The sequence below is a fragment of the Amblyraja radiata genome, chromosome 10, assembly GCF_010909765.2.
Source record: "Amblyraja radiata isolate CabotCenter1 chromosome 10, sAmbRad1.1.pri, whole genome shotgun sequence".
In the NCBI taxonomy this organism is placed as follows: Eukaryota; Metazoa; Chordata; class Chondrichthyes; order Rajiformes; family Rajidae; genus Amblyraja; species Amblyraja radiata.
In genome coordinates, this window is record NC_045965.1 from 29,712,208 (window position 1) to 29,726,147 (window position 13,940).

At 46.1% G+C, this 13,940-nt stretch overlaps 1 protein-coding gene across 1 annotated transcript in view; it reads left to right on the plus strand.

The window, feature by feature from the left end:
- Nucleotides 1-262: 262 nt before the first annotated feature.
- The window catches only part of qsox1 (quiescin sulfhydryl oxidase 1), a 58,842-nt gene continuing 45,164 nt past the window's right edge, over nt 263-13,940 (plus strand). Inside the window, exon 1 of the mRNA XM_033028429.1 lies at nt 263-548. Within this exon, the coding sequence (XP_032884320.1) occupies nt 311-548 (238 nt within the window). The 5' untranslated portion in view covers nt 263-310. The remainder of the gene's footprint in view (nt 549-13,940) is intronic.

The following is a 13,940-nucleotide window of genomic DNA, read 5'->3' on the forward strand; positions in this document are numbered from 1 at the left end:
TGGTTCATACCGAAGATAGACACGGAATGCTGGAGTAACTCAGCATACAGGCAGCATCTCTGGAGAAAAGGGAATAGGTGAATTGGCTACTGGAATGTTATTGGCAAATGTACAATACACCCTCACGCCGTGCACAGCGCCGGAGCAGAGCCGTGCAGAGGTCCTTATTACCACTGATAACATTATTTGCTTTGTGCACATGATCTACTCTGGGCGGGATTGTGGTATTTGAAGCTCGCTCCTCCCTCTGTGCCCCGCACGTACACACACACACAGTGTTGTTTCCCTTCGCTTTCAGAGCTGCTCGGACATGCAGCCGCGCTGGGATGCGGCGCTGTTGGTGACAGCGGCTATCTGCTTCCTTCCAGCGGGGTCCGGCATCGGACTTTACTCGCAGAGCGACCAGGTCGCCATCCTCAACCATGTCAATCTGGACGGCATCCTGTACAACTCCAGCACTGCATGGGCAGTGGAGTTCTACGCCTCTTGGTGCGGGCACTGCATAAGCTTCGTCCCGGTGTGGAAAGCGCTGGCGAATGATATCAAAGGTTTGTATTGTTATTTTTGTTTTAATCTAACCCGAAAGCGTGTGAGTGTATGTATGTGAGACAACTGAACTTCCCTAGTGAGGGACTTCTGGATCTCTGCTTGCGCTGTGGAGTCAGGTGCGAGCTCTGTCTGAAGAAGGGTCCCAACGCGAAACATCACCTCTAGACACAAAAAGCTGGAGGAACTCAGCAGGTCAGACAGCATCGCTGGAGAAAGGGAATCGGTGACGTTTCGGGTCGAGACCCTTCAGACTGAGAGGGGAACGGGAAACGAGAGATACAGACAGCGTTGGAGAGAGACATAGAGAAACATCCCTCCTCGGATGCTGCCTGTCCCGCTGAGTTCCATCAAAGCAACGTAATAATAATAATAATAATAATAATAATATCTTTTATTGTCATTGCACGTCAGTGCAACGAGATTTAGTGTGCAGCTCCACTGATGTACAAGAAAGGTAAATAAATACAATACATAAATAAGCAAGCTGAATTGAACGTGCTAACTCTACGAAGACAGCATCTGAGGTCAGGATCGAACAGAGTTAGCACAGTCTGAAGAAGGGTTTCGGCCCGAAATGTCGCCTATTTCCTTCGCTCCATAGATGCTGCTGCACCCGCTGAGTTTCCCCAGCAATTTTGTGTACCTTCAAGCTGAATTGATTGACGTGACCATCTGAGGGAGACTGTCCAAAGGGGGTGGGTGGGGGGGCACTCATTAGGGCCGGTTCAGAGCCGCTATAGCTCTTGGGATAAAACTGTTCCTGAGTCTGGAGGTTCGGGCGTAGAAGGCCTTGTAACGTCTGCCGGAGGGAAGTAGTTGAAACAGACCGTGGCAGGGGTGTGATGAGTCCTTATGGATGCTGAGGGCCTTCCTGAGGCACCGCGTGTGGTAGATTCCCTCCAAGGCTGGTAGCTCTGTCCCGATGATCCGCTGCGCCCTGTTGACGACGCGCTGAAGAGCTCTCCTCTCCGCCTCCGTGCAGCTGAGATACCACACAGAGATGCCATACGTTAGTATGCTCTCTGTGGTGCAGCGGTAGAACGTTGTCAGCAGCTGTTGGGGCAGACCAGTCTTTTTTAACTTTGGTACCCTCTTCCAACCTCATCCCTCTCCCCATCTTCCTAACTCTTCCCCACCCAACCCCCATGTTTCCCTCCCCTACTACTCCCCTCCGCAACCTGTAAGATCTTCAGAACATTTAAGTTTTTAAAAAGTGATGTATTTTACAGCCGCTGCCTCACAGTTCGATCCTGACCTCGGATGCTGTCTTCGTAGAGTTAGCACGTTCTCCCAGGGTTTCCTCCAGGTGTTCCCGTTTCCCCTCACATCCCCAAAATGTGTAGGTTAATTGCCCTCTGTATAATTACCCCGAGTGTGTAGGGAGTGGATGACAAAATGGGATAACGTAGAACTGGTGTAAATGGGTGATCTACCGTCGGCATTGACTCGGTGGGCAGAAGGGCCTGTTTCCATGTTGAAACAAAGAACTGCTGTTGGTGAACACACAAAAGGACAGATGCTAATGGTCTGCAAAGTGCTGGAGTAACTCAGCAGACCAAGTAGCATCTCTGGAGAACATGGATCTGGAGAGAAGAGTCTCAACCTGAAACCTCACCTATCCGTGTTCTCCAGAGATGCTGCCTGACCCCTGAGGTACTCCAGCACTTTGCGTCCTGTTTCCATGCTGTAAGTCTCAACTAAACCCAATGAGTCGGGCAGCATCTGTGCAGGGAAGTTTACTTTTAAGTTTTGTCAGGTTTTACCGTCTATTTTCTATGTTTCTATTGGTGTCTGTTATTACTCCTGTCCGTAGCCTTTTAGTTGTTTACTTACTCTTGAAGGAAGGTGATGGCTGGAGACCTGCAGCAGTCTGGGACTTGCCTGGAACTGGCAAGAGCTAGAGTGTGGTCTTTGAAAATGGCAGCAACACATGGTGCCTCTTGCATGAAGGCTCAGTAGACTGTTTCTATACACTATTTCTGGGGTATGGCAGTACTACTGGACTGTTTGTAAGAAAAATAATTTCACTGTGTTAGCACTGTGCACATACGACAATAAAAATGCCAGTGAACCATTGACTTGTCATACTGACCAATGATGGATTGACCTAACAGTGTATTTTGCACCGCATTGTTCCACCACGCTGTGAGCATAGGGGAAAGGAAATAAAATAAAAGGTAACGTCAGAGGCTCGGATAACTTTCAGAGATGAACTCTCGAGGGATGTCCAATTATTGTTAGTTCAGGAGGTTGGGGAGGAAGAAAGGAAATGGTACTCAATTTCCGGTGACTAAGCAACACTGCAAGATGTGAGCACCATTGGGATTTTGTTGCCTCGCTCGTGTACATTAAAGCCAACACAATAACATCGACTGTTCCAGAGGCTGATATTACAACAACTGTCAGCAAAAACTCATTAGCTGCACTAGCATTGTCCAGAAAGGTCTACATTGTGATGCCACTGCAACATCGGATGACTTCTAGAGTCAATAGTCAAGAGAGTCTGAGAGATAGTTTAGAGATACAGAATGGAAATAGGCCCTTTGGCCCTCCGAGTCCGCACTGACCATCGATCACCCGTTCACGCTAGTTCTATCCTACCCACTAGGAACAATTTACAAAGGCCAGTAAGAGAGTTCAATATTCTGAAAAACACAAGGAATCATGGGATTTGTCAAAGGTCACTTGCTATAAAGAAAAAGCAAACAAAGCGCTGACTGTATAAACTGCGTATAAATTCTTATCTTTATTCATGATTTATGTATAAAAATACATTTAATCTGAGGAACGGGGATGCCAAGTAGTGGGTAGTGGGGTGTAAGGAAGCGGGAGGGACCAGATGCAAAGGGGGAGAGACTGGACCGGCAGAGAGACATTCTCAGCAGCTGCACTGACACAGACCCGCGCCTCATCGGCAGTCGGGATCGAACCCGGGTCCCGGGCGCTGCAAGCGCTGCCGAACCACCACTGGATCGTCCGTGTGTGTCCCCGCCCCCGTAGTGTCCCATCCCCGTCCGGGGGGCAGCCAGAGAGGGAGCAGAGGACCCCAGGCTCACAGCCATCACGGAGAAGTGGCAACTCCGCCGGGCCAACCGACGGCCCTAGTGGACGGGACAGTGGACCTGAGGAGTGGCGGCGCCAACTCTAGACCAACCCTGCTCCAACTCCCAAGGAACCCGCTCCCCGACCGGCCGGGGACCGCCAGCCGCTCCCCCAGCCCCACCCTCAGCCGCACCCAGTGGCCACCGGCCACCCCCCCCACCCCCCGGCGCCAGTGAAAGCCGAGCACCAGCCATCAACGGGAACACACACAAAGCACTGCAGCAACTCAGCGGGACAGGCAGCATCCCCAGAGAAAAGGAATGGGTAACGTTTCGGTCGAGACCCTTCTCTAGAGATATTGCCTGACCCGCAGCACCCCGTGTGCATCCCTGCCGATGACAGGTGCTCGGCCCCCACCGACACTGAGGAGGCCAACCGACAGCACTGGACAAGGAGAGAGGAGCAGCCGACGGTCCCCGGGAAACGCCCCCCCCGGGAGCCGGAGCAGAGCAAAGGCAGTGCCAACCCCCCCCCTCCCCGCGCCGGCTGCAAGTCTGGGGCCGCCACCGCTCCAGGCCTACCCCGGTCACCCTCGGACTGGGATGGACAGCAGCAACTCAACAGCGCTGGAGACCCGATCATGGACGAAATGCAGGCCTGCATACAATGCAGCACCACAGCTGCCGAGAATGTTTATAGCGAGTGACCTATGACTTGGGCATGCGCAGTCGGAATACCGAACTTGCTTATTAACCTACACGTCTTTGAAGTGTGGGAAGACACTGAAAGCCAATGTGGGCACAGAGACAACATACAAACTCCATACAGACAGCACCTGTAGTCACGATTGAACCTGGTTCTCCGGAGCTGTAAGGCAGCAACTCTACTGCTGTGCCACTGTGATTAATTGTCTTATGTACTGTCATTGGAACACAACTAGTACACAACCTCTATAGTCCTTAGTGCAACCAAGACAGTCAATAGAGATTCATATGTAATGAAAAGTACCTGCAGATGCTGGTTAATTTCAATGATAGACACACATGCTGGAGTAACTCAACGGGTCAGGCAGCATCAAGTACATAGTTGAGGTCTGTGTTGTGCAGTGTTGAAGAGCCAGGTGGTTGTTAGAGAGAGGCTATTCTTGAACCTGGTGCACACGGTTTTCAGACCCCTATACTTTCTACCTGATGGCAGGAGTGAAATGAGAGGGTGGCCTGGCTGGTGTAGGGCTTTGATGATATTGTCTACCTTTTTGAGGCAGAGTCTCTTATAATTCCTTTCCGTGTTGGAGAGGTCAATACCTGTGATGGACTGGGTTGTGGTGCTGTTGAGTTTTCCCAAGCTGTGGGAGGGAAGAAGGGGAATTGAGAGCTCGCTTTAATCTCCTGAGAATTTTAGGAATGTAAATCAATGGTTTTAACACCTTGTGAATGAGACACCAACATATCTTGTGGTATCGTGAGCAAAAAAACAAAGTGCTGGAGCAACTCAGTGGGTCATGCAACAACTGTGGATGGAAAGGGATGAACGTTGTTTAAGGTCGGGACCCTTCTTCAGGGTTGGAGTAGGGGGAAGCTGGAAAATAGTGGTAGGGATGGGTCAAAGCAAGAAGTAACTACAGGTGAGAGGAATGATTGACAATGGTTTGGATTTAGTTTTGTTTGGAGATATAGAGTAGAAGCAGGCCCTTCAGCCCATTGTGTTGAGGCCCACCATAGATCACCTGTAGTTCTACGTTATCCCGTTTTCTCATCCTACACACTAGGGACAAATTACAGTAGCCAATTCACCTGCAAACCTGTACGTCTTAGGAATGTGGGTGGAAACCGGAGAAAACCCACGCTGTCACAGGGAGAACGTACAAATTCTGCACAGGTGGTACCCATAGTCAGGATTGAACTTGGGTCGTCGGTGCTTTGAGGCAGCAGCTCTACGGCTGCACCATTGAGCCGTGGTGCACAGCTGGGTGGAAATGGTGACAAAGGCTAGAGAGATAAGGAAAGAGGATGAGTGAAATGTAAATCCGTCGGGAGGAATATAGGTGGAAGGGTACGATGAGGAGGGGAAAGAAGGGAGCATAGAAGGGAAATATGGGATCTGGGGGTGAGAGACAAGTGTACAGGGAAGGGGAATGTAGCATGTGACTTGGGTGGTGGTATCAATTGTTAGATAGGAACACTGAGCCCTGTCCATTATACAAATCCACTGAAGGAGCAGGATTCAGTAAGTGCATATGTGCATCCTACAGAAATGGGAAGAGACTCTAGGCATAGAGAGATGTGCTCAGATTCTGGGGTTAGAATTAAATTTACCACTTTGTAATCAGAGAGCAGAAAGTAACAGGATTTTTTATGTAACAACCTTCATAACCTTGGGGCATCTGAATACGTTTGAGTTGCAGTCACAGTTTTGTGCCTGATGATATCTTGAACAAATCGTTCTTACATGGTCTGCTAAACATGAAATAATTCAGAGTTTAATGGCCACACGCTTTCCCTTGAGCCTGTGCATCAGTTAGTAAGATCGTGACTGGTACTGTCTAATAGATTTACTGTCTAATTCCCATGTAAATATATGAAGTAAAAGCAGAAGTTGACCCCTGGAATCTACTCCACCATTCAGTGAGATTGTGGCAGATTATAGGAAAGATGTTGTTAAGCTCGAAAGGGTGCAGAAAAAAATTACAAAGAAGTTTTCAGGACTCGAGGACCTGAGCTATAGGGAGAGGTTGAGCAGGTTAGGATTCCATTCCTTGGTGTGCAGAAAGATGCGGGGTGATCTTAGAGAGGAGTACAAGATCATGAGAGGAATAGATGGGTAAATGCACAGAGTCTTTTACCCAGGATAAGGGGATTGAGAACCCAAGGACATGGGTTTGTGAATGGGGAAATAATTAATAGAAGGGATTTAATAAGTACCTGAGGGGTATCCATATACACTAGTCCTACCTGCCTACGTTAAGCCCATATCCCTCTAAACGTATCCTATCCATGCACCTGTCTAAATGTTTCTTAAACATTGCGATAGTCCCTGCCTCAACTACCTCAAACTTGATTTTTCTTTTTACATGAAGGGTGGTGGGTGTATGGAATGAGCTGCCAAAGGAGGTAGTTTAGACAGGTACCATCACAACAGGTTTACGTGATTAGACAGGTTTACATGGATAGAATAGGTTTAGTGATATATGGGCCAAATGCAGGCAGGTGAGACATGCCAGATGGGGCATGTTGGATGACAGGAGCAAATTGGGCCAAAGGGCCTGTTTCCACACTATGACGATCTGATTGTAACTTCAATTCTGTATTGCCATCTACCCTCTGTAACCTCCCGGCTCTCAGCCTATCAAGAATATTGTTTCTGCCTTAAGATATGCAAAGGCTCTACTTCCACCAGCTGTGGAGAAAGAGAGATCAAAGCCTCTGGCTGTATCTTAATTGGGGAGTCCTTTCAATTCCCTTTATTTAAAAAAATCCGTCCATCTCTGAAAATATGCAACAATTGACCATCCACAGTTCTATCGAACTAAGTTCCAAAGGTTGAAGTGAAGTTTTTTTTCTTATCTACATTACTAAAAGTCTGATTTTGACCACTTCCTGTTGTTCTGTATATTGATTTTAGAAAAAAGGCTGCCACTTACGGCAGTGATTTTTGGCCATCTTACTCAGAGTCCCCCTCCACTGCGCAGGACAAGAGGATTTTTCCCAACGATGAAAAATAAAAAAGTTATTAGTGTTTTAAAAAATTTTGAGGTTCTCTCTCCTGAAGGCCACACCCCTTCCAGAGGGACTATAAAACCCAGAAGTGTTGAGTGCCTCAGTCTCTGCACGATGGGAGAGTGAGAGGGTCATGTCTCTCAGTCTGAGCTGTGAATAACACTGAACACATGTCCACTAAACTGTGTGGTTTTATTGACCTGTCAGTGCTCTTAATGTGATTTGAAAATATAGTTTGGAAATGCTAAAGCTGTGTTGCCTTTGGTTTGGAAATGCTAAAGCTGTGTTGCCTTTGGTTTGGAAATGCTAAAGCTGTGTTGCCTTTGGTTTGGAAATGCTAAAGCTGTGTTGCCTTTGGTTTGGAAATGCTAAAGCTGTGTTGCCTTTGGTTTGGAAATGCTAAAGCTGTGTTGCCTTTGGTTTGGAAATGCTAAAGCTGTGTTGCCTAATTAAAGTTGCCTTGCCTAATTAAAGTTGCCTTGCCTAATTAAAGTTGCCGTGCCTAATTAAAGTTGCCTTGCCTAATTAAAGTTGCCTTGCCTAATTAAAGTTGCCTTGCTTTCTATATAATTAAAAATCTAATCTTGACCACTTCCTGGTTGCGCTTTATATTGATTTTAGAAAAAAACGCTACCACGTACGGCTGTGATGTTTGGCCATCTTACTCGGAGTCCCCCTCCGCTCATCAGGTGCCGAGAATTCTACCCATCGATGAAAAATAAAAGAGTTATTAGTGTTTTAATAATGTTGAGATTCACTCTCCTGTCAGCCAAGCCCCTTCTGGTGGGGGGGAGGGAATATAAAACCCAGAAGTGTGGGCGTGGCTCAGTGTCTGCAAGATGGAGGAGGGAGAGGTCATGACTCGCTGTCTTTAGTGGCCTTGCACCCTGCTTGAAATGGTATGAAACTGCACTTGAATTTGGTGGCCTTGCACCCTGCTTGAAGTGGTAAGAAACTGCACTTGAATTTGGTGGCCTTGCACCCTGCTTGAAATGGAATTTCAAGGAATAGCCACGAGTCAGCTGCCAGCCCACCAGCCGTGAGTGAGTCAGCTGCCAGCACAACAGGCTTGAGTGACTGAGCCGCCAGCCCAAGAATCCATTTGGCCCAATCCCTACAGCCCACAACACCAATACTAGCGCTCCAGAAAGCCCCCCCTCCCCACTGGCCACCAATATTGGAATATTGCTTTGGGGAAACAGCCCTCCTGTGTGATGCTGGAACCCAACGGGTCCCACTTAGTCTAGTCTAACCTAAATATGTGGTTCTGTACCTGGGTGCCTCACAGCTCCAGAGGTCCAGGTTCAAACTGCCTCTTGTGTGGAGTTTGCCTAGTCTCCCCTTGACCATGTGGGTTTCCCCTGGGAGCTCTAGTTTTCTCCCACATCTGAAAGATATGGTTTTTATGGGTTAATTTATAACAGTAGGGATAGTAGAAATTGGGGGTATTGGAACTGCTTGGAACAGGTTACATTGAAAATTAGTGGTGAAAGTTGAGAGTTGGCATGGACCCAATTGGCTGAGTGGCCTCTTCTGTGTCGCAAGGAAGTATGGAAATATCTGGCCCCTTATTGTTGTGTAATGAGACCTATACACAGGAGTAACAGCTCAGTCCTTTATTGTAACGCAAGCAGAGGAAACATTACATGCTATCGTCTCCGTAATCAGCATCACCGTGAGATGGTGAAGTACTGTTATCAATAGTCCGGGGTAGGGATGAAGATCCGGACTGGACTACATACAGAATGTGCAGCTTGCATAATATGTGTGGTGGTAGATATACTAAAGCTAAGCTATTATAGTTGATCTACACTTATCCTGAGACATTTCCCCCTTGGTTTAAACTCTCGGTTCCCAGTAACCACTTCTCAGCGTTTAACTTGCACTAGAATCTTGAATATCTTAGTAATATCACATCTCAGTCTTTTAAACTCCAGTGAAAACAGACCAGATAAAGCTTTATTCCCAAGAATCGATCAGCAAATTAACACAGCAATTGCTAAGCTAGCGACCAATTTGCAACACCCATCAGGCTATTGAAGACTACGAACTCCAAACTTCAAACTGCCGTCATCGCACTAGGGAATTATCAACCTTGACATGTCCTTCTCACCTTCTGTGGAAATTAGATACAATTCTGGTGTCTATAATGAACAGCTATTTGACTGTACTACTTTGGCTCATATTTAAATAAAATGTGCAATCTGTTCCAAATATGCAAACACATCACAACTGAATGAAATATCAATCTACCTGATTGTAAGTGGATTATTCAAAACCTTTGAATTGCCCACAGACTTAAAGGGATATGGGCTAAACGCAGGCGTGGGACTTGTGTAGATGGAACATGTTGGTTGGTATGGGCAAGTTGGGCTGATGGGATAGTTTCCAGACAGTTTGACTCTATTTACTGATTAAGGCACCTTTCAAGGTCATAATTTGTTACATAGTGATTGTGGTGATAAGCACTTGGCTTACTATGCAAAGGACAGCCAGTGTTTCATAGAGATTTACAAAGGCCATGGACGTGTACAGCACAGGAACAGGCCCTTCGGCCCACAATATCCATGCCGAACATGATGTCAAGCGAAAATAATTTATTCCTGCATGTGATCCATATCCCAATAGATCCATGTAGATTTCAAGTAAAGAGCGAACATCAAAAACAATTTAGTTTTGAACCACAATTATTCAGACAGTAATGCAACCCGACATGTATAGCAATAATCCACTCAATAAACAGTAGCTGGGATCCTAACTAATTCTGCATAACCCACAAAGTTTTGCATCATGAATGCAGCTGAAAAGTGGTTGTAGCGACTAGCGGCTTTGTCATACTAAGAGCATTTAACTCATTGTGTTATGTTTTGTTTGGGACAGCGAAGTGGCAAAGCGGTAGAGTTGCTGCCTCACAGCGCCAGAGACCCAGGTTTGATCCTGACCTCGGGTTCTGTCTGTATGGAGTTTGCACGTTCTCCCTGCGCTCGAGTGGGTTTGCTCTGGGTGCTCTGGTTCCCTCCCACATCCCAAAGACATGCAGGTTTGTGGGTTAATTAGCTTCTGTGAATTGGCCCAAGTGCGTAGGATAAAGTGAGATAAGTGAGATAGGGGGCTCATTTAATGGAGATGTGCGGGGCAGGTTTCTCATACAGAGAGTGGTGGGTGCCTGGATCGTGCTGTTGGAGGCAGTGGTGGTTGTAGCTATAGCAGTGGTGTTTACAAGTATTTTTGATACATACATGGGTATGGGTCATGAGCTGGCAGATGAGGTCCCTGTGAGGTCTGCTATATGATTTTATTGGGTTGTATGCAAAACAAAGCATTTCACTACCTAGGCACATATGACTAAAATAATCATTGGATAAAGTATCATTGAATCATTGGTTGAATAGAGCACAGAAACTGATACTTCCACCCATCTTGCCCATGCTGACCAAAATGCCCCATCTGTCTGCAATTGGCCCATATCCCTCAACAGTTTACAGAGTACTATGTTTAATATCTGTGTGCTGCTGCAAGTAAGAATTTCAGTGTTCCCTTTTGGGACATATGACAATAAACATTCTTGATGCTTGACCTTTCCTGTCCACGTATCTATCCAAATGTCTTATAAATGTTGTCATAGTACCTGCCTCAACTACCTCCTCTGGCAGCTCATTCCATGTACCCACTGCCCTCTGAAAAAGTTGCCCTTCAGGATCCTATTAAACTGTGTGGAAAGGCTGTAACAATTTATACTAAAAATAACACTGATAACTATCTATGGCTAATGAGAAAAGTATTGATGTGGAGCTTTGCCAAAGTAGGAAAAGAAAAATTGCACAGAGTCCAGGGGATATGTCCAATTTCACGTAGAATATTTTGAAAAGTAGATACTGATATGTAGTCAGACACAGTAGCCTAACTTTTACAAAGTTATGTTCAGTAAAATAAGTTGAAGTGAAGTTATACAAGTGGAGATTTAATGAATCGGATGTATTGAAGTAAAACAGTTGTCTCAGGTACCAACAAATATATTCTTCAAGGAACACAAAGTGCTGGAGTAACGGGGGTCAGGCAGCATCTCTATAGAAACGTACAAAATTATTAAGGGGTTGGACAGGCTAGATGCAGGAAGATTGTTCCCGATGTTGGGAAGTCCAGAACAAGGGGTCACAGTTTAAGGATAAGGGGGAAGTCTTTTAGGACCGAGATGAGAAAAACATTTTTCACACAGAGAGTGGTGAATCTCTGGAATTCTCTGCCACAGAAGGTAGTTGAGGCCAGTTCATTGGCTATATTTAAGAGGGTGTTAGATGTGGCCCTTGTGGCTAAGGGGATCAGGGGGTATGGAGAGAAGGCAGGTACAGGATACTGAGTTGGATGATCAGCCATGATCATATTGAATGGCGGGGCAGGCTCGAAGGGCCGAATGGCCTACTCCTGCACCTATTTTCTATGTTCTATGTTTCTATCATGATAGGAGATGTTTTGGGTCGGTACCTTTCTTCAGACTGAGTGGGGAGCGGGTGGGGAAGAGAGAGAGAAAGCTGGAAGAGCTTTTTTTTCTTCAGAAGGGAAGAAGGGAACCTTGTTCATCTGAAATGATTGACAGACCATTGGTTTGCTTTCTCATCCAATAGTGCCTTTCCTGACAAGGGAACTATTCACTGCTGTGGATGTGAAACACAAAAAAAGTTGGATGATATCCTCAATTCATCACTTCATGTGTCTTTATACAGAAGATAGACACAAAATATTGGAGTAACTCAGCAGGTCAGATAGCATCTCTGGAGAAGATGGATAGGAAACATTTTAGACAATAGACAATAGGTGCAGGAATAGGTCATTTGGCCCTTCGAGCCAGTACCGCCATTCACCGTGATCACGGTTGATCATCTACAATCAGTACCCCGTTCCTGCCTTCTCCCCATATCCCTTGACTCCGCTATCTTTAAGAGCTCTATCTAACTCTCTCTTGAAAGCATCCAGAGAATTGGCCTCCACTGCTTTCTGAGGCAGAGAATTCCACAGATTCACAACTCTCTGGGTGAAAAAGGTTTTCCTCATCTCCATTCTGAATGGACTACCCCTTATTCTTAAACTGTGGCCCCTGGTTCTAGACTCCCCCAACATCGGGAACATGTTTCCTGCCTCTAGCGTGTCCAAACCCTTAATAATCTTATATATTTCAATAAGATACCCTCTCATCCTTCTAAATTCCAGTGTATACAAGCCCAGTCGCTCCATTATTTCAACATATGAAAGTCCCGCCATCCCGGGAATTAACCTCGTGAACCTACGCTGCACTCCCTCAATAGCAAGAATGTCCTTCCTCAAATTTGGAGACCAAAACTGCACACAATACTCCAGGTGTGGTCTCACTACAGCCCTGTACAACTGTAGACGGTCCTCTTTGCTCCTATAGTTTTGGGTCAGGACCCTTCTTCATACAGCATTTGGCCAAGTCAACAGCAACCTCACAGTGACAATTAAAAGCTTTCTCTGCAGGATGCCTTGGGTACACACCATCAATGTGCATGTGTAGGAAGGAACTGCAGATGCTGTTTTTCACTGCAATGTGTAGGAAGGAATTGCAGATGCTGTTAGACGCAAAATGCTGGAGTAACTCAGCAGGGCATGCAGCATCTTTGGAGAAAAGGGACAGGTGACATTTCAGGTCGGAACTTGAAACATCTGAAGAAGGGTTCTGACCCGCAATGTGATGCTGCCTGACCCTTACTTCAGCACTTGTGTCTACCAAGGATATGCATATTTAACTTGAGTTAAAGGGTAGGTATCACTTATCAACCGTATAATATTCACGAGCTAAGTTGCACGTTCACTATTATCTTTAAGAAGTGCTTCTGTAAAGGATGAACAAACAGTGCAGTGTGTACTTAGGTTCTAGGCTGTATTTGATGTCAACATTGGGAGCATGATCTTGATAATTATTGCACAGAGATTAAGTAAATTTAGGTCAAGATAGACACAAAATGCTGGAGTAACTGAGTGGGTCAGGCAACATCTCTGGAGAAAAGGAATAGGTGGCGTTTTGGGTTGAGACCCTTCTTCAGACTGGGAGTCAGGCGAGAGGGAAACTAGAGGTGTGAAAAGGTACAGAACAAATCAGAGCCGGCACCTCTCAGTCTGAAGAAGGGTCTCGTCCTGAAACGTCGCAAATTATTTTTCTCCAGAGATGCTGCCTGACCCGCTGAGTTACTCCAGCATTTTGTGTCTTATCCGTGTATGCCAACATGTGCAGTTCCTACCTACACATCAAATCAGATCAAACCAAGTTTATTGCCATATGCACAAGGATAGAGAGGCACGGGTACCAAGAAAACTGTGTTTGCAGCAGTATCACAGGCACATCGACTCAGATACATATACCAAAATGAATTATACATAAATTGCCCACAACGCTTCTTAAAGAAAGAAGTCTGTGCAAAAGAAACAAGTCATTAGTGCAAAAATGGAAACAAAACCATGTCCATGGTAGTGCAAGAGGTGGGCTGCAGTGTCGCATTGACAAGTTAGGATTAGTATTTTGCAGAAAGAAGGAACGGCAGATGCCTGATTACATTAAAAGACGTAAAGTGCTGGAGTAACTCATTGGGTAGGAGAACTCATCTCTCGAGAACGTGGAAAGGT